The sequence below is a fragment of the Ascaphus truei genome, chromosome 3 (assembly GCF_040206685.1).
Source record: "Ascaphus truei isolate aAscTru1 chromosome 3, aAscTru1.hap1, whole genome shotgun sequence".
Lineage (NCBI taxonomy): Eukaryota > Metazoa > Chordata > Amphibia > Anura > Ascaphidae > Ascaphus > Ascaphus truei.
The window spans coordinates 236,428,795-236,455,153 of record NC_134485.1 but is presented as its reverse complement, the minus strand read 5'-3'; the positions used below and the strand labels follow the sequence as shown (position 1 = coordinate 236,455,153).

General features: G+C 49.3%; 1 protein-coding gene across 4 annotated transcripts in view; it reads right to left on the bottom strand.

The window, feature by feature from the left end:
• Nucleotides 1–511: 511 nt before the first annotated feature.
• The window catches only part of RPL31 (ribosomal protein L31), a 279,049-nt gene continuing 253,201 nt past the window's right edge, over nucleotides 512–26,359 (bottom strand). The window contains exons 1-5 of one of the 4 annotated variants that reach the window (XM_075590391.1): nucleotides 4,601–4,736; nucleotides 3,757–3,863; nucleotides 2,118–2,243; nucleotides 1,578–1,690; nucleotides 512–580 (exon numbers count right to left, since the gene is read on the bottom strand). In XM_075590391.1, the coding sequence (XP_075446506.1) occupies nucleotides 549–580; nucleotides 1,578–1,690; nucleotides 2,118–2,243; nucleotides 3,757–3,863 (378 nt within the window). In that variant the 5' untranslated portion in view covers nucleotides 4,601–4,736 and the 3' untranslated portion in view covers nucleotides 512–548. Of the gene's footprint in view, nucleotides 581–1,577; nucleotides 1,691–2,117; nucleotides 2,244–3,756; nucleotides 3,864–4,131; nucleotides 4,570–4,600; nucleotides 4,737–26,359 lie in introns of those variants that run through there. The other 3 variants (XM_075590390.1, XM_075590392.1, XM_075590394.1) reach the window with 3 other exon arrangements.

Sequence of the window (26,359 nt, the reverse complement as noted above, 5' to 3'; positions counted from 1 at the left end):
TATTTTAATTGCTACATGTACTGTATTTGGTAATCGCAAGTCTATAAAGGACAACGTTACTTTGTCACTATTGGGGTATGCATATAAATTACATTCAAAAAGGTTACTTCATCTATTGAATAAGCATTTCCTATTTACATCCAATACCACAAATATACATTTGTGCAACGGGAGGGATAGGGGGAAAATAGTTCAAGGCCAAATCAAATGTTTTGACAATTATTTTCCAGAATGAGACGTTTGGCCACGACCAAAACACCTTCAGTGCTCTTCCGCCATTTTTAAAATATGTCAGAGTCCTCCACTCCAAGCCCCCTCGTCAATGCCCCACACGAGGCATTTAAAGGTAGCGCCGGGGTTAGAGTGCACGTGGTGAGGTGCCTTGCCGTGAGTGGTCATGGCAGCAGGAGTGCCGGTGGCAGTTTGGTCGCGGCTAACTGTCCTAGACAGTTTATTTTCAATGTAAATCAGCTCTTAAACTACTTGAAGAATGAAACAGAGAACCAACCACTCAGTTTTCCTTTTTTATTTTAACAATGAAAATCCATTCAGTTTTCATCAACATTGACAGTCTGTAGACCTGCAATCAAGCAAACAGATACAATTAGCTTTAATAGATTCAATTCAGAGACTATGTTGGCAAATATAAACAAAACAAAAAAAAAACATTTTAAATATTATATGTTCAATTCAAACGCTAAGCAAGAGTGCAGATACTTTTACAATATTAAAGTCAACCTGGTTAGCCTAAACACACAAATATTTGGCCACCCCAATGGTACTTATATGGAGACTGAATTTGGGTACTTTATTTCCCACCAAAAAACAGATACATGTAAGTTGGTGTATGTACCCCTTACCCCCCTATAGAAGGAATTTAGTAACCCAAAACATTCTAGAATATATACTGATAAATATGAATTTTGTAAGAGAACAGAAGTATTTCATTGGGACAATGTACATTTCTAATCAAGGCTACATTCTCATACTCAAATTAAGTCAACATGAAGGAATACATTGTTAAATATGTATACCACCCTCCCCCCCCCCCAAAAAAAACCCTCCTTCACAACAAGAACCCAATTTTATAAAAAAAAGTTATCTATTTCTGCCAACAGTGTAAGCTATTAAAAATTGAGTGCATTTTGCCAGATGTCAAGTCAATCCCCTCCACACTCCAATGAAAAACCATCTAGTTACCAGTATTGTTATACATTTTTGACATGCAACGAGTGAAATCAGTAATATTGAATTCTCAATTGTATCCCTCGTCTGGGTGAAATAATCCAAACGTATAAATATAGGGAATTATAAATATAAGGCATTGCCATAAGTGAACACTCTTATTCTGACATCACAGATGAGTAGTTCACAAAGTAACAGTTGTAAAAACAGTGATAGCAATCACAGCAAAAGGCAAACTGGAAAATGCCACTTCTATGATAAAAAAAAAACCACAAGCACGGGGGCTAAAATTGCAAATGGTGATTGAGATTTGAAAGCACTACATAACCTGCTCCTGTACCATTATGAGAACTGTAAATGGCATTAAAGAGTAGGAATAGAACAGAAAGCACCTTTGTAAGTGGTGACTGGAACGTATGTGACCAATGTGTACAGTTTGTTGGGAGAATCTTCATCCTCATTGCGCTTCCTGGACAAACGCACACGTATGCGGTATGGAACATTTCTAGATAAAGACAGGCAGTGCATGAGTGTTTTTTTATTTTTATACACACACAATCCAATTTTCACATCTGAAATTAAATATGCTAAAATGTTCTACTACTTTGCAAATGTAGTGTGATGCTTAAATACTTAAGTGTGTTAGTGAACAATTCTCCCCAATACATGTTTTTCCTATTCTTTGTTTAATAACCCAATTAAGTAAAATCAATTGTAGCTATGTTAAAGAAAGGGATGTGATTAATTGGAGGGCTCAGTATGTTGGCAAAACTTACTTTGTAAGTTATATTACAACCACTATATCATTAGAATGCAACATTCTATAAATACATTGTGGCCAGCCAGAGTGGAGTTTAATATAAAAACCTACCGTCTTCAGACCACAATAACATCCTACCCAGTGTCTCGAGGGATCCGAATGCCAAGCTCACCTAATGCCTTTGGCCCATACAGCTTTGTTCAGCCTTGTGTCAATGCGCACATCAGGAGTACGCATCTCTTTCACTGCAAATTTGCGGATTTCCTTCAGAGCACGAGGAGCACGCTTCTTGAAGCCACTGAAACACAGGTAAGAGTTAACTTGCTGCTTAAATTAGAAGCATTAGACAGAAGATAAACTCATCATCATTCACAATAACAGTGCTGTAAACCAGGGCAGCATGATTTTTGTTGTTTATGTTCTACACTACAGGACAGTTTACTTGCATAACACTATAGTAGGGGTTCTCAAACTTAGGCCTCAGCCATGCTTACTGCTTGCTGGCAGAGGCGCGCTCCCGCTCAGCACTGAGCCCCTACAGTCGCAATTAGAGCGGCTTTAGTAGGGGCTCGCCTACGCAAGCGTAGGTCTAGGGAATTTTAACATTTCCCCACTTGCCGGCGCGCAGGGCCGGTCACATGAGCGGTTCGCCCAATGAGGGCGAACCAGCTCCGTGACGCCACTGGCCCGCCCCCTGACGGCGCGCAGGGAAAGCACCCGCAAGGCCAGGGAAAGCACCCGCTTTCCCTGAGCCTCAGCACGCCAGCGGGGAGCCTGGCCGAGGCCTTAGGCGCAGATCCACAAAAGGGTGCTAAACTTTAGCACACCTTTATGCCCACTAAGGCTGATTTATGTGCAAGGGGTATATAGTTTTTTTGTGGAGAGAACATAGCCAAGTGCTGATATATGGTGGTCCTCCAGATGTAGTTTTTTTTTTTTAATATAAAAGTGGTCCATGATATGACAAATTGAGAACTCCAAAACAAATGTCTTACATGAGTATCTACCCCTCACAGATCCGAAGCTTACTAGGTAACAAAGACACACACACACACACACACACACACACACACGATAGCAACTAGACCAATCCAACTACCATAATCAAATCCAATAGTGAAGTGCAAACTGTGTGCTTAACGTCCAGTGTAACGGTTGCATTAAAATAGGCGTTGTTAAAAAACAAAAAAAAACAATCGATCAAAATGTTTCCAATAAACAGATTAACATTAAGCAGCGGTTCAAACTACTCACAGCATATTCTAAGAATGTACATAAAGGGTCTGAAAGTTGCAAGCTAAGGCATTCAAGGCCACAAGTAGCCACCCTGCAAATGGCTTTTGACAAAATCAGGTGGATGTTTTAACGTCACCTGCCTACTTGACCATGTCTCAGTATCCAAGTAGGTAGCAGAGTTACTTTACCATTTGCCCACAGTAAGCAATTCCTATCCTGAAACAATATCCTCAAAAACCATTGTCTGATGCAGCATACATCAGGAAAACATCCATATTTGAACACGTCAATCATTCCAAGACCCTAATAAAACTACAGTCTTGCTGGTAGTAGTGCAACTCGTGTGGCAGATGTGAACATTAGGGAATGATATTCAGGGGCACAAATTCTATACAGATGCTTTTTCAGTATGCTCTGAAGGTTCAATATAAAGATCTGTGAGAAGTTACAGATCCGAACCAGTAAATACACGAGCCATTCATAATTTAAACACTGTTCCTAGAGATCTACAAAAGTTAAAAAAACGCAAACTAAGTTTCAGTGGAAAACCAACAGCGCAAAGCAGAGATACTCACATGCCATGGATCCGTTTGTGAATATTGATGGTATATTCCCTAGTTACCACCTCATTGATGGCAGAGCGTCCCTTTTTCTTCTCGCCTCCTTTCTTTGCTGGCGCCATCTGTGAAAACAAAAATGTTTTTTTAGTTCCAAGATGCCAACACAGCCTGTCAACAGTGTGTACTGCTGTTAAATACCTTAACACTACTGTGGCCTGATAGATCCTGCAGTGTATTGTAGACGCCTCTGAAAAAGTTGATCCTTAACATTATAATAAAAATACCACTTGTGAGCACATTCACGCCTCAGACAGGTCTGCAGCCCTGCCTTTCCCCATTATCTCTTAGCATACAATGCTTCCACTGAAGCCAGGGATTCTGGGTACTTACATGCAAATGAGAACAGTGTCCTTAACATTTGCAATTTGTTGTATAGCAATTGGCCATGTTTATTAAGGAGTGTCATATATATTAAAATCCATATATTTTATTGAAGTGCCCGTTTTGCTCCCTACCAGGACCGGTCTCATGCCGCACACTGTGACCCCCCCTAACGCTGAATTCTCCTCATAAACAGGTCCGGCCCGGCACATGATGATCAGTCACATCTTCCCTGGCTCAGGACCCAGAAGCACACAGTGACTGCGGCCTTGACTTCCAGGCCTCTTCCTCCTCCTCCGGTCACCCACAAACAGCGTAGAAATGCCCTCCACCCAGCACCAGGAGGCATAACGGGGGGCGCTGACAGAGAGCTCGGACTCCACCGCGCTGATCCCGGGGCAGAAGCTGGCTGTGAGGGTCCCGGGGAGAGAGGATGGCGGCGGATAGCACCGGCGCGCGCCGGGATCCTGATACTCACTCTGCTAAGGACAATGTCGGAAAGGAAGGAGCAATGAATTGTGGGAAAGGACTAAACCTCAGCGACGCGGGTGTACTTCCGGCGCAGTGACGTCAACGCTACGTCGTGAAGCCGGCACCCCGAACTGTTGTCATGGAGACCAGACGCTGCCTAGGTCTGAGACCTTGTGCAGTACAGACTCTGAGACCTTGTGCAGTACACATGCTCGAGGCAGGGCCGCTAAGGTGTCTGCACAGTAATGAGGGGGGTTACCTGGAGGAAGTGCAGAGGCAAACACATAGCCAAAAGGCCGGAAATTAGTGTTGTCGTGTTTTTGTGCAGGGTCAGTGTTTAAACACAGGAAAGGGTAACCCTGAAAGGGGTCAGTGTGTACCCCGCACAACTCCAAAGGAGGGTATAATAGTGTCCTGTTATGACAGGAAACTACACTGCAATGACTTGTGTAGGGCTGGTGGTGCTGACTGGGAGTAAGTAGTATTGTGAACAGGAAAAGAAAGCTCCCTATTAACCACCCTTACCGGATTTAAAATAATTTTATTAGTAGACTAATCTTTCTTATACTATATTAGTGAAAGCACTGTATGTTTGCCTGCCTGCCTGGATGTCCGGTGTCCCTAGGGGAAATCTCATTGGTCCCTTGGCCCGCCCGCCCCCGCACACCTCTCATTGGCCTGAGGCGGAGTGACGGGCCAAAGGACACACAGGGACACACACAGGGAACACAGGGACACACACACACAAGGGGACACACACACACAGACACACACACACACACACACACACACACAGTGACAGACACACACACACACACACAGTGACAGACACACACACAGTGACACACACACACACACACACACACACTGTTACATACATTAGCGGGGCTCACAGTGTTAGCAGCACCCGCGCGCACCTCCTCCTCTCCCCGTGTCTCCCGCGCTTTCACCCCGACCCCCCCCTCCCCCGGCGCCGCTACAGTCAGCGGGACACACACACTATTATTACCCCTTCAGCGCCCCCCCCCACCCAGTGTCAGCGGCCGTGCGAGACCCCCCCTCTATATCTCCCACCTCTCCCCCCCCCCACACATATACATGCCCCCCCCTCCCCGGCGCTACAACTCACCCCTCCCCGGCGGGGGAACAGCCAGTGGCCAGGCAGGCTGCCTCGCGGCGCCGAGTGCCCAAGATGGCGGCGCCCGGGACACAGCGGGGGAGCGGCCACAACACGCTGCCTCCCGCCTCAGATCCACGTGGGACCTGCCGGATGGGTGAGTGAGCGGCCTTCACCTCCCCTCCACCCCCCCTTCACCTCGCCTCCACCCCCCCTCCCCTCCAGTGTCAGTGTCTCCCCGATACCCCCCCCCCCCGGCGCCGCTACAGTCAGCGGGGGAGCGAGCGAGCGCCCGGGACACAGCGGGAGAGCGGCCACAACACGCTGCCTCCCGCCTCAGATCCACGTGGGACCTGCCGGTCCCCTCACCCCCTTTCACCTCCCCTCACTCCACTTCTCCCTTCCACCCCCCTTCACCTCCCCATTTACCACCCCCCCTTCACCCCCCCTTCACCACCTCCCCTCCACCCCCCCCCCTTCACCTCCCTTCCACCCCCCCTTCACCTCCCTTCCACCCCCCCCCCCTTCACCTCCCTTCCACCCCCCCCCTTCACCTCCCTTCCACCCCCCCCTTCACCTCCCTTCCACTCCCCCCCCCTTCACCTCCCCTCCACCCCCCCTTCACCTCCCCTTCACCTCCCCTCCACCCCCCCACCTTCACCTCCCCTCCACCCCCCCCTTCACCTCCCCTCCACCCCCCCTTCCCACCGCCTCCCCCCCTTCCCACCGCCTCCCCCCCCTTCCCACCGCCTCCCCCCCCTTCCCACCGCCTCCCCCCCCCTTCCCTCCACCTTCCCCCCGCCTCCCCCCCCCTTCCCTCCACCTTCCCACCGCCTCCCCCCCCTTCCCACCGCCCCCCCCCTTCCCACCGCCTCCCCCCCTTCCCACCGCCTCCCCCCTTCCCCCCGCCTCCCCCCTTCCTCCCCTTCCCACCGCCTCCCAGCCCCCCTTCCCACCGCCTCCCAGCCCCCCTTCCCACCGCCTCCCCCCACCCCTTCCCACCGCCTCCCACCCCCCCTTCCCACCGCCTCCCCCCCCCCCCTTCCCACCGCCTCCCCCCCCCCTTCCCACCGCCTCCCTCCCCCCCTTCCCACCGCCTCCCACCCCCCGCCATCCCAAGGCATCCCACCCCCCGCCTTCCCACCTCCTCCCACCCCCCGCCTTCCCCCCGCCTTCCCTCCGCCTCCCCCTTCCCACCTCCTCCCCCTTCCCACCACCTCACCCCTCCCCCCCTTCCCACCACCTCTCCCCCCTTTCCACCACCTCCCCCCCTTCCCACCACCTCCCCCCCCTTCCCACCACCTCCCCCCCCTTCCCACCACCTCCCCCCTCCTCCCCCTTCCCACCACCTTCCCCCTCCTCCCCCCACCGCCTCACTCAACAGACACCCGCCACACTCGACACATACCTGCCGCCACACACACCTGCTGCCTCCCGCCCCTACGCACCGACATCACTGACCCACCGCCTCACACCCTAGCAGGACCCCCACTCACAGACAGCACTCACAACCCACGCGCCAGCCGCCGCCTCACACCCTTGCAGGACCCCCACTCACAGACAGCACTCACAACCCACGCACCACCCGCCGCCTCACACCCTAGCAGGACCCCCACTCGCACACAGCACTCACAACCCACGCGCCACCCGCCGCCTCACACCCTAGCAGGACACACGACTCAGATTTTTACATCACTTATGCCACCAAAATATACATTGTACTGTGGTGTGGTTACAATAAACCATTTTTATACAACATCGTATTACATTTTCTTCCATCTTTCTTTTCAATATTATTATCCAACCTTTACAACAAACAGTCACCTATTGTTCCACGATTTATAAATAATACTACCTATTACGCATTTACATCCCGGGCAACGCCGGGTCTCTCAGCTAGTTCAAATATAATTGCAGTAAAGTAAACAATGAACCAAATTTTTTTTAAAACAAATTAAAAATGAAAGGAGACGTCAGTGTGCTGGATCTAGACGACAGTGTTGGAAAAGACAATAGCTATTAAACACTGTTGTATACCACGGTTATACTATTGAATTAACCGTGGTAATAGCTACTTCAATACAATCTTAGGTCGTTAGACATCTGATCCTATATAAATGAGAGTGCTTTTTTCTATGAATGAGACTAAGAGCTCTGTATGTCTGTATAAGTGTTTGTATGTGGGGTATTCGTAATGAGTGGACTATTGTTTGTAGGTAATTATATAGGCCTAAGATCTACCTCAGCTATATATTGAGTCCATACCTCTATGTACACATACACTGTATCATCAGACCGACAGGTGCAGAGATTGCTGAGCCTGTAGGTCTGTAATGGTGAACCACTCGACATACACTGACCAAATACTCCTATGAGTGGAGTTTAGGTCATGTGGCTCATGTTAACCATAATGGTGAGATCTAGCACTCAAAAGTACATGAAAATAGGATCAGAGTCAAAGCGTTGTGCTTCCCACGGTGAAGGCTCCGAAACGCTCTGACAGGAAAAAAGCACCCGACCTCTCCAACTAGCCTGCGCATCAGGTAGTAGCGCTAGGTCTGAGACCTAGTGCAGTAAAGACTCTGAGACCTTGTGCAGTACACACATGCTCGAGACCGGGCCGCTAAGGTGTCTGCACAGTAATTAGGGGGGTTACCTGGAGGAAGTGCAGAGGCAAACACATAGCCAAAAGGCCGGAAATTAGTGTTGTCGTGTTTTTGTGCGGGGTCAGTGTTTAAACACAGGAAAGGGTAACCCTGAAAGGGGTCAGTGTGTACCCCGCACAACTCCAAAGGAGGGTATGATAGTGTCCTGTTATGACAGGAAACTACACTGCAATGACTTGTGTAGGGCTGGTGGTGCTGACTGGGAGTAAGTAGTATTGTGAACAGGAAAAGAAAGCTCCCTATTAACCACCCTTACCGGATTTAAAATAATTTTATTAGTAGACTAATTCAAATATAATTGCAGTAAAGTAAACAATGAACCAAATTTTTTTTTAAAACAAATTAAAAATGAAAGGAGACGTCAGTGTGCTGGATCTAGACGACAGTGTTGGAAAAGACAATAGCTATTAAACACTGTTGTATACCACGGTTATACTATTGAATTAACCGTGGTAATAGCTACTTCAATACAATCTTAGGTCGTTAGACATCTGATCCTATATAAATGAGAGTGCTTTTTTCTATGAATGAGACTAAGAGCTCTGTATGTCTGTATAAGTGTTTGTATGTGGGGTATTCGTAATGAGTGGACTATTGTTTGTAGGTAATTATATAGGCCTAAGATCTACCTCAGCTATATATTGAGTCCATACCTCTATGTACACATACACTGTATCATCAGACCGACAGGTGCAGAGATTGCTGAGCCTGTAGGTCTGTAATGGTGAACCACTCGACATACACTGACCAAATACTCCTATGAGTGGAGTTTAGGTCATGTGGCTCATGTTAACCATAATGGTGAGATCTAGCACTCAAAAGTACATGAAAATAGGATCAGAGTCAAAGCGTTGTGCTTCCCACGGTGAAGGCTCCGAAACGCTCTGACAGGAAAAAAGCACCCGACCTCTCCAACTAGCCTGCGCATCAGGTAGTAGCGCTAGGTCTGAGACCTAGTGCAGTAAAGACTCTGAGACCTTGTGCAGTACACACATGCTCGAGACCGGGCCGCTAAGGTGTCTGCACAGTAATTAGGGGGGTTACCTGGAGGAAGTGCAGAGGCAAACACATAGATAAAAGGCCGGAAATTAGTGTTGTGGTGTTTTTGTACAGGGTCAGTTTTTAATACTAAACGCTGCTGCCAGAATCACTCTACTCTTTCCTAAATCTGTCTCCGCATCTCCCCTCCTGAAATCTCTCTCCTGGCTTCCGATTAAATCCCGCATCTCACACTCCATTCTTCTCCTCACTTTTAAAGCTTTACACTTTTCTGTCCCTCCTTACATCTCAGCCCTAATTTCTCGCTATGCCCATCCCGACTCTTGCGTTCTTCTAAAGGATGTCTTCTTTCTACCCCCTTTGTATCTAAAGCTCTCTCCCGCCTTAAACCTTTCTCACTTTCTGCCCCACACCTCTGGAATGCCCTTCCCCTCAATACCCGACTAGCCCCCTCGCTATCCACTTTTAAGACTCACCTTAAGACACATCTGCTTAAAGAAGCATTTGAGTAGCACTGGATAATCATGGACACATGACACATAAAGCTTGGCCCCCCGCAGACGCACTTACTAGTATTCCCTCCTACTGTCTCTGTACGTTCTCCCTACCTACCAATTAGATTGTAAGCTCCTCGGAGCAGGGACTCCTTCCTTAATGTTACTTTTACAGTATGTCTGAAGCACTTATTCCCATGATCTGTTATTTATATTATTTGTTATTTATATGTGTAACGGCTGCACCCCCCTTGTCTGACCCACCCAATCTCACATTGGCCCGTGTGGTCTAACCGGTCCCCATTACAAGGTCGTGTGTGGTGGTGCACCTGCTAGTAACAGGACTCCTGAGTCTCCCGCTTGGTGTTATAGAGGATAGCAGCAGGACAGGTATCTGAGGTAGTGGTTACGAGTCCAACTTACTTCATGTGCAGCGCCTCCACCTCATCAGGATCTGTGCTTCCGCAGGGAGATGGTCCTGGTGAGGAACTCCTTCTCGGTGGTGACTGCCACTGTTGAGTAATCTCACACTCACACAGTGGGGGTATCCTTGAACATGGCATCTTTATTGTGGTTTGGGATGTAGCAGACTGCCCCATGCAGCTGCCGGCTCTAGCCGCACATCTCGTCGTGCTGTCCCTTTGCCAGGTACGCCCTCCCGTATTGAAGTGGGATTCCCTTTCTCCTAGGGATATCAGCCCTGCGCCAGGTCCCTGGACACAGTGTGGCTTAGACAGACTTAATTGGTCACTCTGCTACCGCTAGTTACAGCACTAGGGTCACAAAAGTATTCCTCCAATCCCTTATGCAGGAGCATACACTTTACCAGCTGCTTCACACAACTGCTGGCCAACAACAACTAACTAACAGTGCTGTGCCCTTTATACCTCAGGGGGCAGGCGCATCTCCGACGTCACTCTCCAGGGACTCGGAGCATACAGCCACTCCCTTCCTTACACAGGGCACCACACCAGGGTGTGAGGGAAAACCTCCATAACTACTGTTGGCAGGCCTGTACTTACCAGGACTTACTGCCAACAGGGAAGATGTATGCAGTCATTATTATGCATGGCTACATACTCCCCCTGGTTAATACCCACCGTCCCGGCTGGGACCTAAATTTGGTGTACCTTGCGCCAGGAAACACTGCAAAAGAACACACAAATAACATGGCAAACATTATCACATTGTCATAATAATGTAAACACATCTCACTCACTGACCAGCAGGGAGAGCTAAAGAAACAGCAGACCACTATATTCTGGGACTCAATAATAATGTCGAGGGTCTGGCTTCTTCACCTCCCGCCCTGCGGCGTCATGCACAGTCACACTGTATTCCCGTGGTAACCCTCGCTCGTTGCAATACCACTTTGTGCATGTACACACTGCGTCCTATCTTCCAGACCCGCATAAGTTGAGCCACCCTCTGCTCGGCCTGCATTCCTTTAATGGCTCCCCCCTTATCTACGATATAGTGCTGAATATCGTTTTTAAGCCACTTTTCTCTATTCTCCTCTATCTCTCTCATTAGAGGTTCCGGGACATAGGGATAATCAAGCCCATGCGACCTTCTGTATTGAGCCACAATAACCCGTTCAGCTCGGCAAGTCCTGGTCAACTTACTTCTGCCAGCCGACCCAGGCAGTACCCATGATAGGGGCTCATCGGCCTCTACCGGGTCATCCAACCCCTCGGATCCCCGTGGAATAATAAGGCCTGCTTGGATGCTGTCCCACCTTACCCTTAGGGCCCTAAGGTATGCCTCGTCATCAAAGTCCCCGGCAGCCCACCAGTGATCAACCACCCCCTCCCTTTCTAGGATAAATCGGGTGCGGTCGAACCAAGCGACATACCCCTCGTACAACGGGGCCCACCACCTAGTCTCCTTCCGTTCTTCGGAGCTAGGTTCTATAGACTCCTCTATTGACTCCTCATCAGGCCCACCCGAAGATACCCCGGACGTACCCTCAGATCGCCCCACTTGGCCCTTAACTCTGTGACCAGTGTCCGCCCTCCAAACTCAGCGCACTATAACTCTCGCTGACCATCGACCCACGTCGAGAAATCCTCCCTCCACCCTCCGATCCATCATCGGACGTTCCCCAGTCCAGGCTTCCAGTCCGTTCTTGGATAGAACCCCGGGAATCCCTTGACGCCCCCAAACTAGAAGTGGACCCGAATGACGGGCGACGGGGACAGGGGCTTTAACTAGGGCCTTGGGGCTAACTTTGGGAGTGGACGGGGTTGAGGGACGGGACCGAACGGTAGGTATTGACAGGGTTATGACCTGCTCTCCAGCAATACCTGCCTTGACTTCACCACAAAGTCCTTTCTTGACTCCAGCAGCGGGGCTTCTTGCTCTCCGACTCGAACGCCCGCTCCCCCTGGTAGTAGGGGATCGACTTCCGCTGCTCGACCGCAGAGGCGCTAGCACCTCCCACTCGATGCCGCTCTGGTCATCCGGAATCTCCTCCACGCACGCACGTGCTTCGACGCCATCTTGGGTTGGATCCCCAATCGGGATCTCTTCTTCCACGAGGACATCCGCGGGACTGGCACTCTCGTTCCATAGTGCTCCCGGCTGTTCGTCGATCGGCATCGGGACATTTCCTGCTACTCCCACAGCTTGTACCGGTACAAAAGTGGTCATGGGCCACATGTACTGCAGTCCACAGTGGGGGCATCGGGCCTCGCTGCCCACGGCTCCGCCCGGCAGTCTGCACTGCAGGCAAAGACACGCCACAGTCTCCACACCCTCTACACGGATGATCAGGAAGCCTCCTGGAGCCGAGTAGGGATGAGTAGAGATCAACAGACTCTGGTCCACTTTATCAGCAACTTCAGCCATATTCACCAGCGGAGGCACTCGTTTCAGAGGTCTGTACTGGTCAATGGCTCTTCGCAACTGAAGGGCATGGGCTGAGTTAGCAACCCCTCCTCCTACTTTCTCCATCGATATTCGGTGGAACTGCAAACCACTCCCCCTGGTTGAAACTAGGGGGATGTCTCGTAGACTTGTAGGCTGACCCAGCACAGGTGCAGAGTGAGTCATAGTCCATGAGGGCGCGGCTCCAGCTTTCGCTCCAAACTCTCCCACGGGGTGGAGTTTTCCTCGTTGGCGCCAATCCTGGCCAACAATTAGCAAACTGCAGAGTTGCAAGACTTTCTGCAGCTGGCCCACGCAGTATCCCGGGAGCGCGGGAACCGCCATCTTGGTAAGTATTGTCCTTTTTCCTATTTGAGGTAGCGTCTGGCTGTTTGTCAATTGGGGTATAACAAAGTCCATTTCGTTCCTCCCATCGGATAATACTGTCAGGCTCATTATTCTCAGGGGTATCATTCCGAGAACAAAAACATGATAAACACGGCGCAGCCACGGCCTTCACGCCATTCCAGAGCAAACACACAAGAGTCTCTCCTGTAGCTTGTTCTTCACCCACGCACAGTTCATATGCGTGTTCTTTCTCTGACCGCAATCCTGGACCTTCTACTCTATGCAGATCCTCCATTCTTGCGGTTCTCTCTCCCCGCCATCCTGGACCTTCTACTCTGTGCAGATCCTCCATTCTGACGGGTCTCTCTTGATCGTTGAATGCGGGGTTCTTGTACATGGAGCTCCGTTCTGCGGGGCAGCTACCACATCCGTACAATAAACATGCCTTGTGCACCACCTTGTGTACCTAATGTAGATCTTACTCGTGTTTGCACTACCTCAGGCTAGGCTCACTCTTTCTGTGTCTACTGTAACGCTTTCCTCCAGTCTGTGCTCCTTGGTAAGTGGTCTGGAATGGAGACTAGAGTACTCTGGCTCTTCCATGCAGTACTTTGGGCGTCAACCTACTGTTGGCTAGCCTAGTGCGGACCCTTCCAGAATTCCTGCCCTAAGTTACCAGTTTACCCCTTCAGGCGTCCCCCGCTAGCGCTACCTCAAGGCGACTAGAACAGCCATAGCCCCCGGCTCCAGACTCACTAACCCCTTACGGATCCCAAGGCGTCTGTGCGGCCTGCAGCTCCAGCAGCTCCCCGACTACCCCTGGCTCCGTCCCACACAGCACAAAGTGGCAGCAGACACTCTCCCTGTTTCCTAGCGTGTGCCTAGCAAAAGCCTGTCCTGTTAACAGGTCTCTCAGCAGTGCCTCCAAATGTAACGGCTGGACCCCCCTTGTCTGACCCACCCAATCTCACATTTTCCCGTGTGGTCTAACCGGTCCCCATTACAAGGTCGTGTGTGGTGGTGCACCTGCAAGTAACAGGACTCCTGAGTCTCCCGCTTGGTGTTATAGAGGATAGCAGCAGGACAGGTATCTGAGGTAGTGGTTACTTACTTCATGTGCAGCGCCTCCACCTCATCAGGATCTGTGCTTCCGCAGGGAGATGGTCCTGGTGAGGAACTCCTTCTCGGTGGTGACTGCCACTGTTGAGTAATCTCACACTCACACAGTGGGGGTATCCTTGAACATGGCATCTTTATTGTGGTTTGGGATGTAGCAGACTGCCCCATGCAGCTGCCGGCTCTAGCCGCACATCTCGTCGTGCTGTCCCTTTGCCAGGTACGCCCTCCCGTATTGAAGTGGGATTCCCTTTCTCCTGGGGATATCAGCCCTGCGCCAGGTCCCTGGACACAGTGTGGCTTAGACAGACTTAATTGGTCACTCTGCTACCGCTAGTTACAGCACTAGGGTCACAAAAGTATTCCTCCAATCCCTTATGCAGGAGCATACACTTTACCAGCTGCTTCACACAACTGCTGGCCAACAACAACTAACTAACAGTGCTGTGCCCTTTATACCTCAGGGGGCAGGCGCATCTCCGACGTCACTCTCCAGGGACTCGGAGCATACAGCCACTCCCTTCCTTACACAGGGCACCACACCAGGGTGTGAGGGAAAACCTCCATAACTACTGTTGGCAGGCCTGTACTTACCAGGACTTACTGCCAACAGGGAAGATGTATGCAGTCTGAAAATGAAAGTGCCCTTTTGTATTCTCCAACGTCTTAGCGTGAAAATACACCGTCTGCCAGCCTTGGACGACTCCAACCTCCGGAGGATTTACCACACTCTTATAGCGCTGATGACCTGGGAAAACAAAATGGCGGACGAGCTCGGGAGAAGACAGTAATTGAGTCAGACAACCACCAAGTCATTATTATGCATGGCTACATATGATATGTATTACTACTGTGAAGCGCTATGTACATTTATGGCGCTATATAAATAAAGACATACAATACAATACTGTACTGTGGTGGGATTCGTGCGAACCTGTTACTAACATTTCGCAAGTTCGCCGAACCGGGGCGTAATTCTGTTACCTGTGTTGGCGGGCGGCATCTACCAGCATCCTTTCCCTGCATATCTTCTCAATTTGGCCGTGCGGCATCAAATGGCGCTGCGTTGCTATGCCAACGGAAACACCACGTGACGTAACCGCATCATGTGACGTTCCCGTTGCTGTGGCAATGAGATGTGACGTCACAGCCATTACGCGGCGTTGCGTGTTCATGGCAATGCGACGTCACAGCCATTTTGAGAAGATATGCAGGGGAAAGATGCTGGTAGACGCCGCCTGCCGCCGTGAAAGTAAGCACCGGTTATTAAAATTTTACGTATATATTATTATTATAACAATATTATTATATTATAATTTTTCAATACAGATTATTGGATCGAGGAGTTGATCCTACATATATCCTCTTCACTGCTCAAGTGCTACCTATTCACGTCCGTCTGATGCCTTATACTGTTTATTCCACTAGTCTTATGGTGTCTTCAGTGGTCCTATAAGCTATCTTCCCACCCCCCCAGGTCCCTGCTTGTTGAGATAGTGTAGTGTTCAGAATCTTATTGGGGGATGCCAGGTTAGTGTACGTGTTGCATACCAACTTGTGTGTTGAAAGTTTTCTTGGATTTTTGCCTTTGTCTCATCTGACTGTGTCGCAATGAAGCTTTCCCAGATTCGGAAGAATTGTTCCACTTTTTTTAATTTTTTTTCTTTGTCTGTCGTGGCTTCCACCCAGTCAAGTGTAAATATACAACCATTTTTCTCTCAACCGCTGTAGAGATGGGGGAGTGTTATGTATCCATAGTTGTAAGATCGTTATCCTTGCTGCCATAGCTATAATTTGTTTGAGTTTGCTGTTATTGGTTTGGTCCCTATTCCCCTGTTGCCCCCCTCAGCGTTTAGGTTTATAATATTAAAAATCGCATATTTGGGATTGTGACGGTAGGGGGTAACCAGGCTCTCAAATAAAGGTTAAGTCGTTTTTGGTGACCCCTGAGTATAAGGGTTCAAGAGAGTTAGCTCTTGAGCCCTGTAACATTGTGTGTTTCAAATGTACTTTGCGCAATTAAAGTATTTTTTGTGTTTTCATCTTTCCAGGCATGTCAGCTAGCAGGGATTGCTAGGGCAGCGGTACGCAAACTGGGAGGCCTAGGGCGGCGCGGCGGTTACAGAGGTTCTGCGCTCTTCACCACAGCATTTAAATTAAATGCCTGGTGAGGTGTGAGGCCTCTGTAACTCCCTTATCTGTTCTCTGCCGGGTCAAATGGGGAACAGACAACTCCGGACCTCGACTACCTAGGCACATTCTGACAACAATTCCTACGCAAAATCCCCCTTGAAACTCATCCCCTAGCCCAGGGGTGCGCAAACTTCTTGAGCTGCGCCCCCTGCCCAACAGCTGGAGTTGTTGGTTTCCCATAAAATGTACCCGGGAATGGAGCCTGATTGTCCCGGCAACATCTCCCCTTGAAAACGCAAGGGCGACTCACTACTAGGGTACCCTGCTTCAGCATAGCCCAGAAAGGTGAATGGGGCACAGGGATGAATGTGTCCCTGTAGCTGAGGGGATCCCTAGGTTAAGACGGGTACCCCAGTTAGTGCCCAGGTAGCCCTGAACCGGTATTGGGTTTGTGTGGTGCCCCAACCGTAGATAAGGTTGTGGGGGGACTCTCAGAGTCCGGGCTAAGTCCAAAAGATAGTGTGTGGGGAATAAAGGCTGATAGAAATAAAAGTACATCTTTCTATTCAATTCCCCATAACCAGAGACTTAGGATGTATTAAAGTATATTTTATTAATACTCTAATGTACTGTTGTGTACTGTAATGAGCTGGGACTTTCGGAACCGATGTTCAAACAGACTGCCAGGGCTAACCCATAGGTGCCAGTAAGTCTGCTGGATATCGGAGTTCAAAGTAGTGTGAAAGCCATTTGGGTAGCAGGGAAGGGCTCAAGTACCCAGGTCCGGAGGACAATGGCAGTCGTCCGGGCTGCCATTTGTTCTGCCAGACATAGTGGAGCCTGACCCAGCGGTTGGCATTGAGATAGCCAGGGACGGAGGTGGCAAACTTGCACATGTCCCTTGGCAATTTCATATTTCCCGCTGACCCAGCTTTTCAGACCAGCTTGACTCTGATTGGCTACTGAGAAAGTTACCACGCGATTATTGGCTGCTGAGTTTCATGAAAGAAACTCAGAATACTATAAGAAATGTCTGAGCCAATGAGATTTGAGATTCCCAGTAGAAAGAGCGTGGGCAGGCTTTTTAAAGCTGCTCTTGCGCGAATAGCAGAGCAACCGGCTTCGATTTCAAGCCAGGAATGCCTGCCTGCCAGATTCAGTCCAGCATTTTGCGACCAAGTTTTAAAAAACGAACGTAGTGGTCGCGGTTGGGATTTGATGCCGATTTCGGTTCCAGGGGATCGGTGGTAGCTCGCTGTCAAAAGAGTCCAAGTTATCAGAAGAGAATGGAGCGGTGACGTATGGAACTTCACGTCAATTTGGGAACCAGGAGATTCTGGGCTACGTCCCGGTCAGGTTAAAACTATTATTTAGTGTTCCCTGCACCTAGGAGAGTCTAGTTTTCAACCCCCAGTAAGTGTGTTTTTCGTCTGTATTTTGTGTATCATAGTGTGTAAGCGAATGTGTGCTAATAAATTATAATTTATTTCATTACCTTGTTTTGTTCAGTGAATGATCCTGGTTAAAAAGGTGTAAATTGCCTGGTCTCCCGTGACAGGGATCTATATGGATTGTTGTATTTAGAAAGTTTTTGTAGTACTCACCTATTCATCACCAGAACTCTTGGACTACTTGGGCAGTTCGATAGGCAATGTATAAGGTCTGTGTAAGAGATGTGTGCAGAGGTATGCAATGGAGACAGTTTTTAAGGTGAAATTAAAATAAGGCTTTATTGCCTGTTCCTTTACCATACAGCAACCAAAAATATACATAAAACAATAAACACCAATGCCTGTGTAAGGGCTAACTTACTTCCTCAGTCCTTCTCTGCAAGGCTGTACGGGGGAAAAGCCTGTTACCCACTTATCCCCCCAAAGTCTCAACGGTACTTTAACACAGGTGGCCCTTCAGGTCAGTGGCGTCCAGATATCCTCCCACTCGTCCGTATCTATTGGTATGTTTAGGTCCTCGGACCATTTTTGCATATAGTGGTGGGTCGGGGGGTCGGTTGCCGACTCCATCCCCCTATAGATCTCCGAAATTAGACCTCTTTGATAAGTACCTTTGCTGCATAGAGACTTAAATCTGGTTAGTGAGGGGAATTTGGAATTTGGGGAAAGGGATAATAGAAAGTGCCTAATTTGCAGGAACTTGAACAAATGGAGATCTTGTGATTGGTATTTATCTTGAAGTTCCTGGAAGGAGAGGATCTCCTCTTTCTTCAGCAGATCGGCAACCAGCCTTATACCAAGACCTGTAAATTGGTCAAATTGTCTTTTAGAACACCCAGGTGGGAAGTGTGGGTTTCCAAAGATAGGGATGAGTTGGGATGGGGTAGCTAACAGGCCATACTTCCCTTTGCTTTTAAGCCAGACGTCCCATGTGCATCTCATTGCCCCTAGATCAAACCTCCGCGGTCCTCCCTCCCTTCCTCCCGAGGACCATAGTTGAACCTGGAGAGGGATGGGAGACGCATGATGTGATTCTATTGCTTGCCAGCAGGTGGAGGCCAGGTCGTAATTTTAAACTACAGCCTGCTTCAGCTGAGCCGCAAGATAGTATCTGACCACGTCAGGTACCCCCAGACCTCCCCTTGTTTTTGGGGAGAGCATCACTGATCTTGGGACCATTGGTCTCCTATCTTTCCAGATAAATTGGAACATAAGGGCCTGGATGTTTTTCAGGGCTGCTAGTGGGACAACTACAGGGAGGGTTTGGAAGGAATAGAGTAGTCTCGGGAGAATGTTAATTTTTATTGGAACTATTCTTCCAAACCAGGAAATTTGGAGCTTTTCCCATGATTCTAGGTCTTTTTTGATTTGGTCAAACAAGGGGGTATAGTTGTATTGGTATAGGGTTCTGTAGGTACTTGAGATTTTAACTCTGAGGTATTTAATGTGAGTGGCGCCCCACTTATATTTATAATTAGATTGTAGGAGTTTCCACTCCGGGTCTGGGAAGGATACATTGAGGGCTTCTGACTTATCCATGTTAACTTTTTAGTCAGAGACCGTGCCGAATTGGTGCAATAATCTTTGAAGATTGGGGAGGGAGATATGGGGGTCAGCGAGGGTCAGAATCACATCATCGGCAAACAGAGAGATTTTGTATTCTTTTTCGTCAATTTGAATCCCCTTAATGCTTTTTTCTTCTCTTATTTTGGCCGCTAGCGGTTCAATTGTGAAGGCGAATAACAGTGAGGAGAGTGGGCAACCCTGTCTGGTCCCATTTCTGATCGTGATTGGATCCGAATAGCCACCAGAGATTTTAACATATGCTGTAGGGTTTTGGTAGAGGGCTCTAACCCCTTCCTGGAAGGGACCACAGAAACCAAACTTCAGCATTGTTTGATCTAGGAAGGACCATTTGATTCTGTCGAACGCTTTTTCTGCGTCGAGGCTAAGAATCATTGCTTTGGTTCCTGTAAGATGCACATGGTCGATGATATCCACAATTTTGCGGGTGTTGTCAGAGGCCTGTCTACCTGACACAAAACCTACTTGATCCACATGTACTGTATGAGTCGTGGGAGAATTGGGTTGAGCCTATTTGCCAAGATCTTGCTGTAGATTTTAAGATCGGTGTTTAGGAGGGAGATTGGTCTATAATTACCACAGAGGAGGGGGTCTCTACCCTCCTTATGAATAATAGCTAAATTTGCTGCAGTAATTGTAGAGGGATCGGTTCCCCCGCAAGAAGGAGTTAAACATATCTACTAGATAGGGGAGAGAGTCGGCAACAAAGTTTTATAATAGGTGTTGGAGAATCCGTCGGGACTGGGTGTTTTGGCTAACTTAAGGGAACTAATGGCTTCCGATAATTCTTCTTGGGAGATTTCTTTGTTTAAGTTTTCTATTTCCTCATTAGAGAGGAATAGGAGATTACATTGCTCCAAGTATTGTGAAATTGTCTCGGGGATAGCGGGTCAAGGTCTGGGGGTGGAGGTTGTAGAGGTCAGAATTAAAATCCACAAATTCCTGTGCTATCTCTTTCTCTATGTACGAGACTTGCCCGTTTTATCGTACGAATTCTAGAGATTTGGGATTTAACTCGTATGCCTCTGAGTTTTGTGGCCAGGAGTCTGTCTGCCTTGTTACCCCTGTCGTAGAACTTCTGTCTGGTCCACCTCAGTGCTCTCTCCACCTCTTCGAGCTGTGTTTGTTTGAGGGCCACTCTGGTTTGATTTAATTGTTTGTGTTTTTTGGATGCTGTCGTCTTGTGTTGTTGTTCTAGTTGTGTGATTTTGTCTGTAAGATCTTTTTGAAGCTTGAGTTTCTGTTTTTTCTTATAGGCGGCAATTGAAATTAGGTCGCCTCTAATCAAGGCCTTATGGGCCTCCCACAGCGTTGCCGGGGCTTAGACAGAGCCCTTATTAGTTTGGAAGAAGGTCGAGAGTTTTCCTCTGATTGACATCTCAGTTTCTGGGCAGTTAAGAAAGAGTCGTTCAGCTTCCATTTGTATGGGTTATTCTTAACAAAGGGTAGAGAGAGAGTGAGTTCAACAGGAGCGTGGTCAGACCAGGTAATTGGGCCTATATTCGAGTGGGAGGAAGCCTGGAGGATGTTACTGGTGCCTAGAAAGTAATCGATGAGGACTGATGAGGGGTGGAGAAAAAGGTATAGTCCCTTTGACCCTGGTGCTGAGCTCTCCATATGTCTACAAGGGAAAATTCTACCATTATGTCCCTAAATTTTTTGGCTTTCCTTTGGGATTGGACGAGTGAGTAGTGAGCGGGATTGTGGAAGAAGGGTCTGTAGGGCTGCTGATTTATCTTGCGCATATGAAGCCACCATATTAAAGTCCCCTCCAACAATTAAGGGGGAGAGGGCCTGTTGCTCTAATGAGTCAAGTAGCTTTTTGAGAAACGGAATTTGGTTTTCATTAGGAGCATAGATGTTGAGAAGTGTTATAGGGAGCCCGAAAGGGTGCCCTGGAGCAATCAAGTACCGCCCGTCTGGGTCAGACTGAGCTTTGGTAAGGGCGAAAGGGACATTATTCCTTATTAGGATGGCTACCCCTCTTTTTTGCTTGGGGAAGACACATAAAATGCTTGAGGAATAGACTTTTGAATGTATTTGGCGGCGTGGGGGAGTTAAAGTGGGTTTCCTGAATAAAAATGATGTCTCCTTTTGATTTTTTAATCCCTGTAGTTAGGGTGACCAGATTTTGAAAATGAAAAACCGGGACACAATTTTTTTTTTTACATTAACAGTTTATATATTGTATTACACTTATACTTTACTACCATTAGTCCTAGTTACGTGTGTGTGGTGTTTGTGTGGTGTGTGTGTGTGTGTGTGTGTGTCTCGGATGGCCTCACTAATCGAACAAAAAAAAGCCAGATGTGAATGACTTCTGTACCCCTTAACCATTGTCAGGACGCCCCCTCTTCACAATTTCTAAAGCAGCAATCCGCCTGGGATCTTACCTGATCCGCAGTCCCTCAAGGTACTATACTGGAGGGGAGGTGTTCCCTACCTGTCTTCCGATGTCTCCCGCGTGAAACTTGAGTCAGATCTGGAAGAAAGCAGGGTAGGTTACTTCGGTGTAGGTATACGGCAGTTAAGATGAGACAGAGACGGAGAGACAGGGGGAGAGACAGAGAGGGAGAGAGAGGGAGAGGGTCAGGGGAGAGAGAGAGAGAGAGGGAGAGACGGAGAGAGACAGAGGGAGAGACGGGGAGAGAGAGAGGGAGACAGGGGGAGAGATAGAAGGAGAGACAGGGGGATAGAGAGAGGGAGAGACAGGGGAGAGAGAGAGGGAGAGAGAGAGAGGGAGAGACAGGGAGGGAGAGAGAGAGGAGAGACAGGGAGGGAGAGAGAGAGGGAGAGAGAGAGAGGGAGAGACAGGGAGGGAGAGAGAGAGGGAGAGACAGGGAGGGAGAGAGAGAGGGAGTACAGGGAGGGAGAGACAGAGAGGGAGAGACAGAGAGGGAGAGACAGGGAGGGAGAGAGAGAGAGACAGGGAGGGAGAGAGAGAGACAGGGAGGGAGAGAGAGAGACAGGGAGGGAGAGGAGAGAGACAGGAGGGAGAGAGAGAGAGAGAGAGACAGGGAGGGAGAGAGAGAGACAGGGAGGGAGAGAGAGAGAGAGAGACAGGGAGGGAGAGAGAGAGAGACAGAGAGGGAGAGAGAGAGAGAGAGACAGGGAGGGAGAGAGAGAGAGACAGGGAGGGAGAGAGAGACAGGGAGGAGAGAGAGAGACAGGGAGGGAGAGAGGAGACAGGGAGGGAGAGAGAGGAGACAGGGGGAGAGAGGAGACAGGGGGAGAAATGGGAGAGGGGAGAGAGAGACAGGTGGAGAGAGGGAGACAGGGGGAGAGGAGAGAGGGAGACAGGGGGGAGAGGAGGAGAGAGAGGAGACAGAGAGGAGAGAGAGAGAGGGAGACAGGGAGGGAGAGAGAGAGAGACAGGGAGGGAGAGAGAGAGATAGACAGGGAGGGAGAGAGAGAGACAGGAGGGAGAGAGAGAGAGACAGGAGAGGGAGAGAGAGAGACAGGAGGAGATGGAGGGGGGAGACAGGGGAGAGAGAGAGGGAGAGGACAGGGGGAGAGAGAGAGGGAGAGACAGGGAGAGAGAGAGGGAGACAGGGGAGAGAGAGAGGGAGAGATTAGGGGGGAGAGGGGGAGAGAGAGAGGGAGAGACAGGGGAGAGAGAGAGGAGAGATTAGGGGGAGAGACAGGGGGAGAGAGAGAGGGAGAGTCGGGGAGAGAGAGAGGAGAGACAGGGGGAGAGAGAGAGAGACAGGGAGGGAGAGAGAGAGAGACAGGAGGGAGAGAGAGAGACAGGGAGGGAGAGAGAGAGACAGGGAGGGAGAGAGAGAGAGACAGAGGAGATGAGAGAGACAGGGAGGGAGGGAGAGAGAGTCGGGGAGAGAGGGAGAGAGGGAGACAGGGGAGAGAGGGAGACAGGGGGGAGAGGGAGACAGGGGGAGACAGGGAGAGACAGGGGGAGAGAGAGAGGGAGACAGGGGGAGAGAGAGAGGGATGACGGGGGAGAGAGAGAGAGAGAGAGAGAGAGAGGGAGACAGGGGGAGAGAGAGAGGGAGACCAGGGGGAGAGAGAGAGAGAGAGAGAGGGAGACCAGGGGGAGAGAGAGATGAGAGGGAGAGAGAGAGAGGGGGAGACAGGGAGAGAGAGAGAGAGAGAGGGAGACGGGGGGAGAGAGAGAGAGGGAGACAGGGGGAGAAAGGAGACAGGGGGAGAGAGGGAGACAGGGAGACAGGGGAGAGAGAGAGACAGGGGGGAGAGAGGGAGGGAGAGACAGGGAGGGAGAGAGGGAGAGACAGGGAGGGAGAGGGAGAGACAGGGAGGGAGGGAGAGGGAGAGACAGGGAGGGAGGAGAGGAGAGACAGGAGGGAGGGAGAGGGAGAGACAGGGAGGGAGGGAGAGGAGAGACAGGGCGGGAGGGAGAGGGAGAGACAAGGAGGAGAGGGAGAGACAGGGAGGAGAGGGAGAGACAGGGAGGGAGAGAGGGAGTGACAGGGAGGGGGAGAGAAAGGGAGGGGAGAGAAAGGGAGGGGAGAGAAAGGAGGGGGAGAGACAGAGAGGGGGAGGGAGACACCCACCCACTGATACACACACACACACACACACACTGACACACCACCCAACCCACTGATACACACACACCCCCCCACCCACTGATACCCACACCCACCCACTCATACTCACACCCACCCACTGATACACACACACCCACTGATACACACACACCCACTGATACACACACACACCCACACACTGATACACACCCACACACTGACATACACACCCACTGATACACACACACCCATTGATACACCCACACACCCACATACACCCCGCCAGCCCCTGCACCGCCCGCACAACGCGCAGCCACCACTGCCCGCCCCCGAGCCCACACCAAGTGACGGGGGGGAAGTGAGCGCCGGGGGGCAAAGGTGGGAGCGCGCCGGGGGGCAAAGGCAGGCGCGGCTGCCGGGGGGCAGGGCAGGCGCGCGCGCCGGGGGGCAAGGGCAGGTGCACCCCCGCTACCACCTCCTATTGCGCACCCCCCGCACCCACCCACTGATACCCACACCCACTGATACCCACACCCACCGATACCCACACCCACAGATACACACCACACCCCTGATACACACACACACACGCACTGATACACACACACACGCACTGATATACACACACACCCACTGATACACCCACACACACACCCACTGATACACCACCCACACACCCACTGATACACACACACACACACACACACACACTGATACACACACACCCACTGATACACACACACCCACTGATACACACACACACACACACACACACCACACACACACACACACACACACACACACACACACTGATACACACACCCACTGTCACACTGATACACACACACCCCTGATACACACCCTCAGGTAGAACAATGAGATCTTTATATGTCAGAATCTCTGAACATGTGAGACTTATTAACAAACGTGATCTATCACATCCAGTCTCAAACACTTTTCATTATGTCCACAAGGGGATTAAAGAACTTCTCTTACTGTGGGGTTGAACATATCCCTATCCACCCTAGAGGTGGAGATAGACTTAATCGTTTAAACAAGAAAGAGATGTCATGGTTTTCTCTCTCAACAGTTTAACACCTTGTGGTCTCAATGTGGAATGGGAACTTAAACATTTTCTTTATGATTAATTACAGTTATTTATAGTTCTAGTTTCTTTCTGGTCATGTTGTTACTGGTTTTTCCTTCTCTTTTTTTTCTTTTTTCTTATTTTATCGTTCTTTCTCTTCCCTTCCCCCCCCTCCCCCTCCCTCCCTGCCCCTCCTTTCCCTCCCATCCCCCACTCCCCCCCTCCTCTTTCTCCCCCCCCTTCCATCCCCCCTTATCTGCTACCCCTCCTCTTTTTTCCTCCCTCCTCTCAAAATAGTCTCCATATTTAGATTGGCAGTCTGTTAGCCAAGCTCCAATCCCCGATGTGTTATCATCAAAATGTAATGTTTTCTTCAGACATTGATAAATATTTGATATTGAGATTTCCCCATATTTTGCCATGTGGAAAAGAGCGTCAAGTTGATTTTCTCTATCTGCTGTTGATAATTGCTTAGTGTTGTCAGTCCGTAATGCCTGGCTTGTAAATATGTGAAGAATTGTGTATTAGGTGGCGCATATTTATCTTCCAGTTCCTGGAATGAGTAATTGGTGTGATCTAGTTTATGCAGGAGCTGCCCTTTGCCAAAGATTCTCTTTTTCTCCCAGGCTAAAAAAGGGTAATTTGCCTTTCCTTCCTGATACTGCAGGTTTTTATTGAGCGGTAGGATAGACGACTTGCTTCTTTGTAGAGAGAGTGTTTTCCTAGCTCCGTACCACGTTTTATATGTGTTAAATAATAACGGGTTTTCTTTATGATTCTTGGGACCTCCTGAGAAGGCATGTGTAACAAATATGCCAAGTTTATATCTGGGCACAGTTGTAGGTCAATTTCATATGTTATGAAATAGTTTGTATGGTTTATCCAGTCTCCCGCATATCTCAAGAGAGCGGACAAATTGTACATTTTATGTTTCTGTAGTTTTTCCATGCTAATTCTAGGCTTTTGTTTTTCCATATACAAATTTTGAATGCTTTGTTTAGAGCTTTTTCGTCTTTATCTCTTATTATAATTGGCAACATCAGTAATATATATAGGATTTTTGGAAGATTGTCAGCTTCACCAGGTGGCATCTCCCAGAAATGTTAAGCTTAAGTTCTGCCATTTTCGAAGCGTTTGTGTGATGTTATCTATCAATTGTCTTTCCAAAAAGGACCAGAGGAGCGACTTTTGCAGCCATGAAAATAGAAAACATTACATAGTACAGCAATGTTTAAATAAGGGATACAGTGATAGTGTAGGGCTCACAAAGGGCTGCTCACAGTAAAGCAGCCAGAACTGAGCAGTCATCCAACTATGGGGTGATGGTCCCTGTGATAGATGCAGCAACTGCCCGCAAACAATCTCAAAAGAAAGAAAAGACCATATAGTGTAGATTGT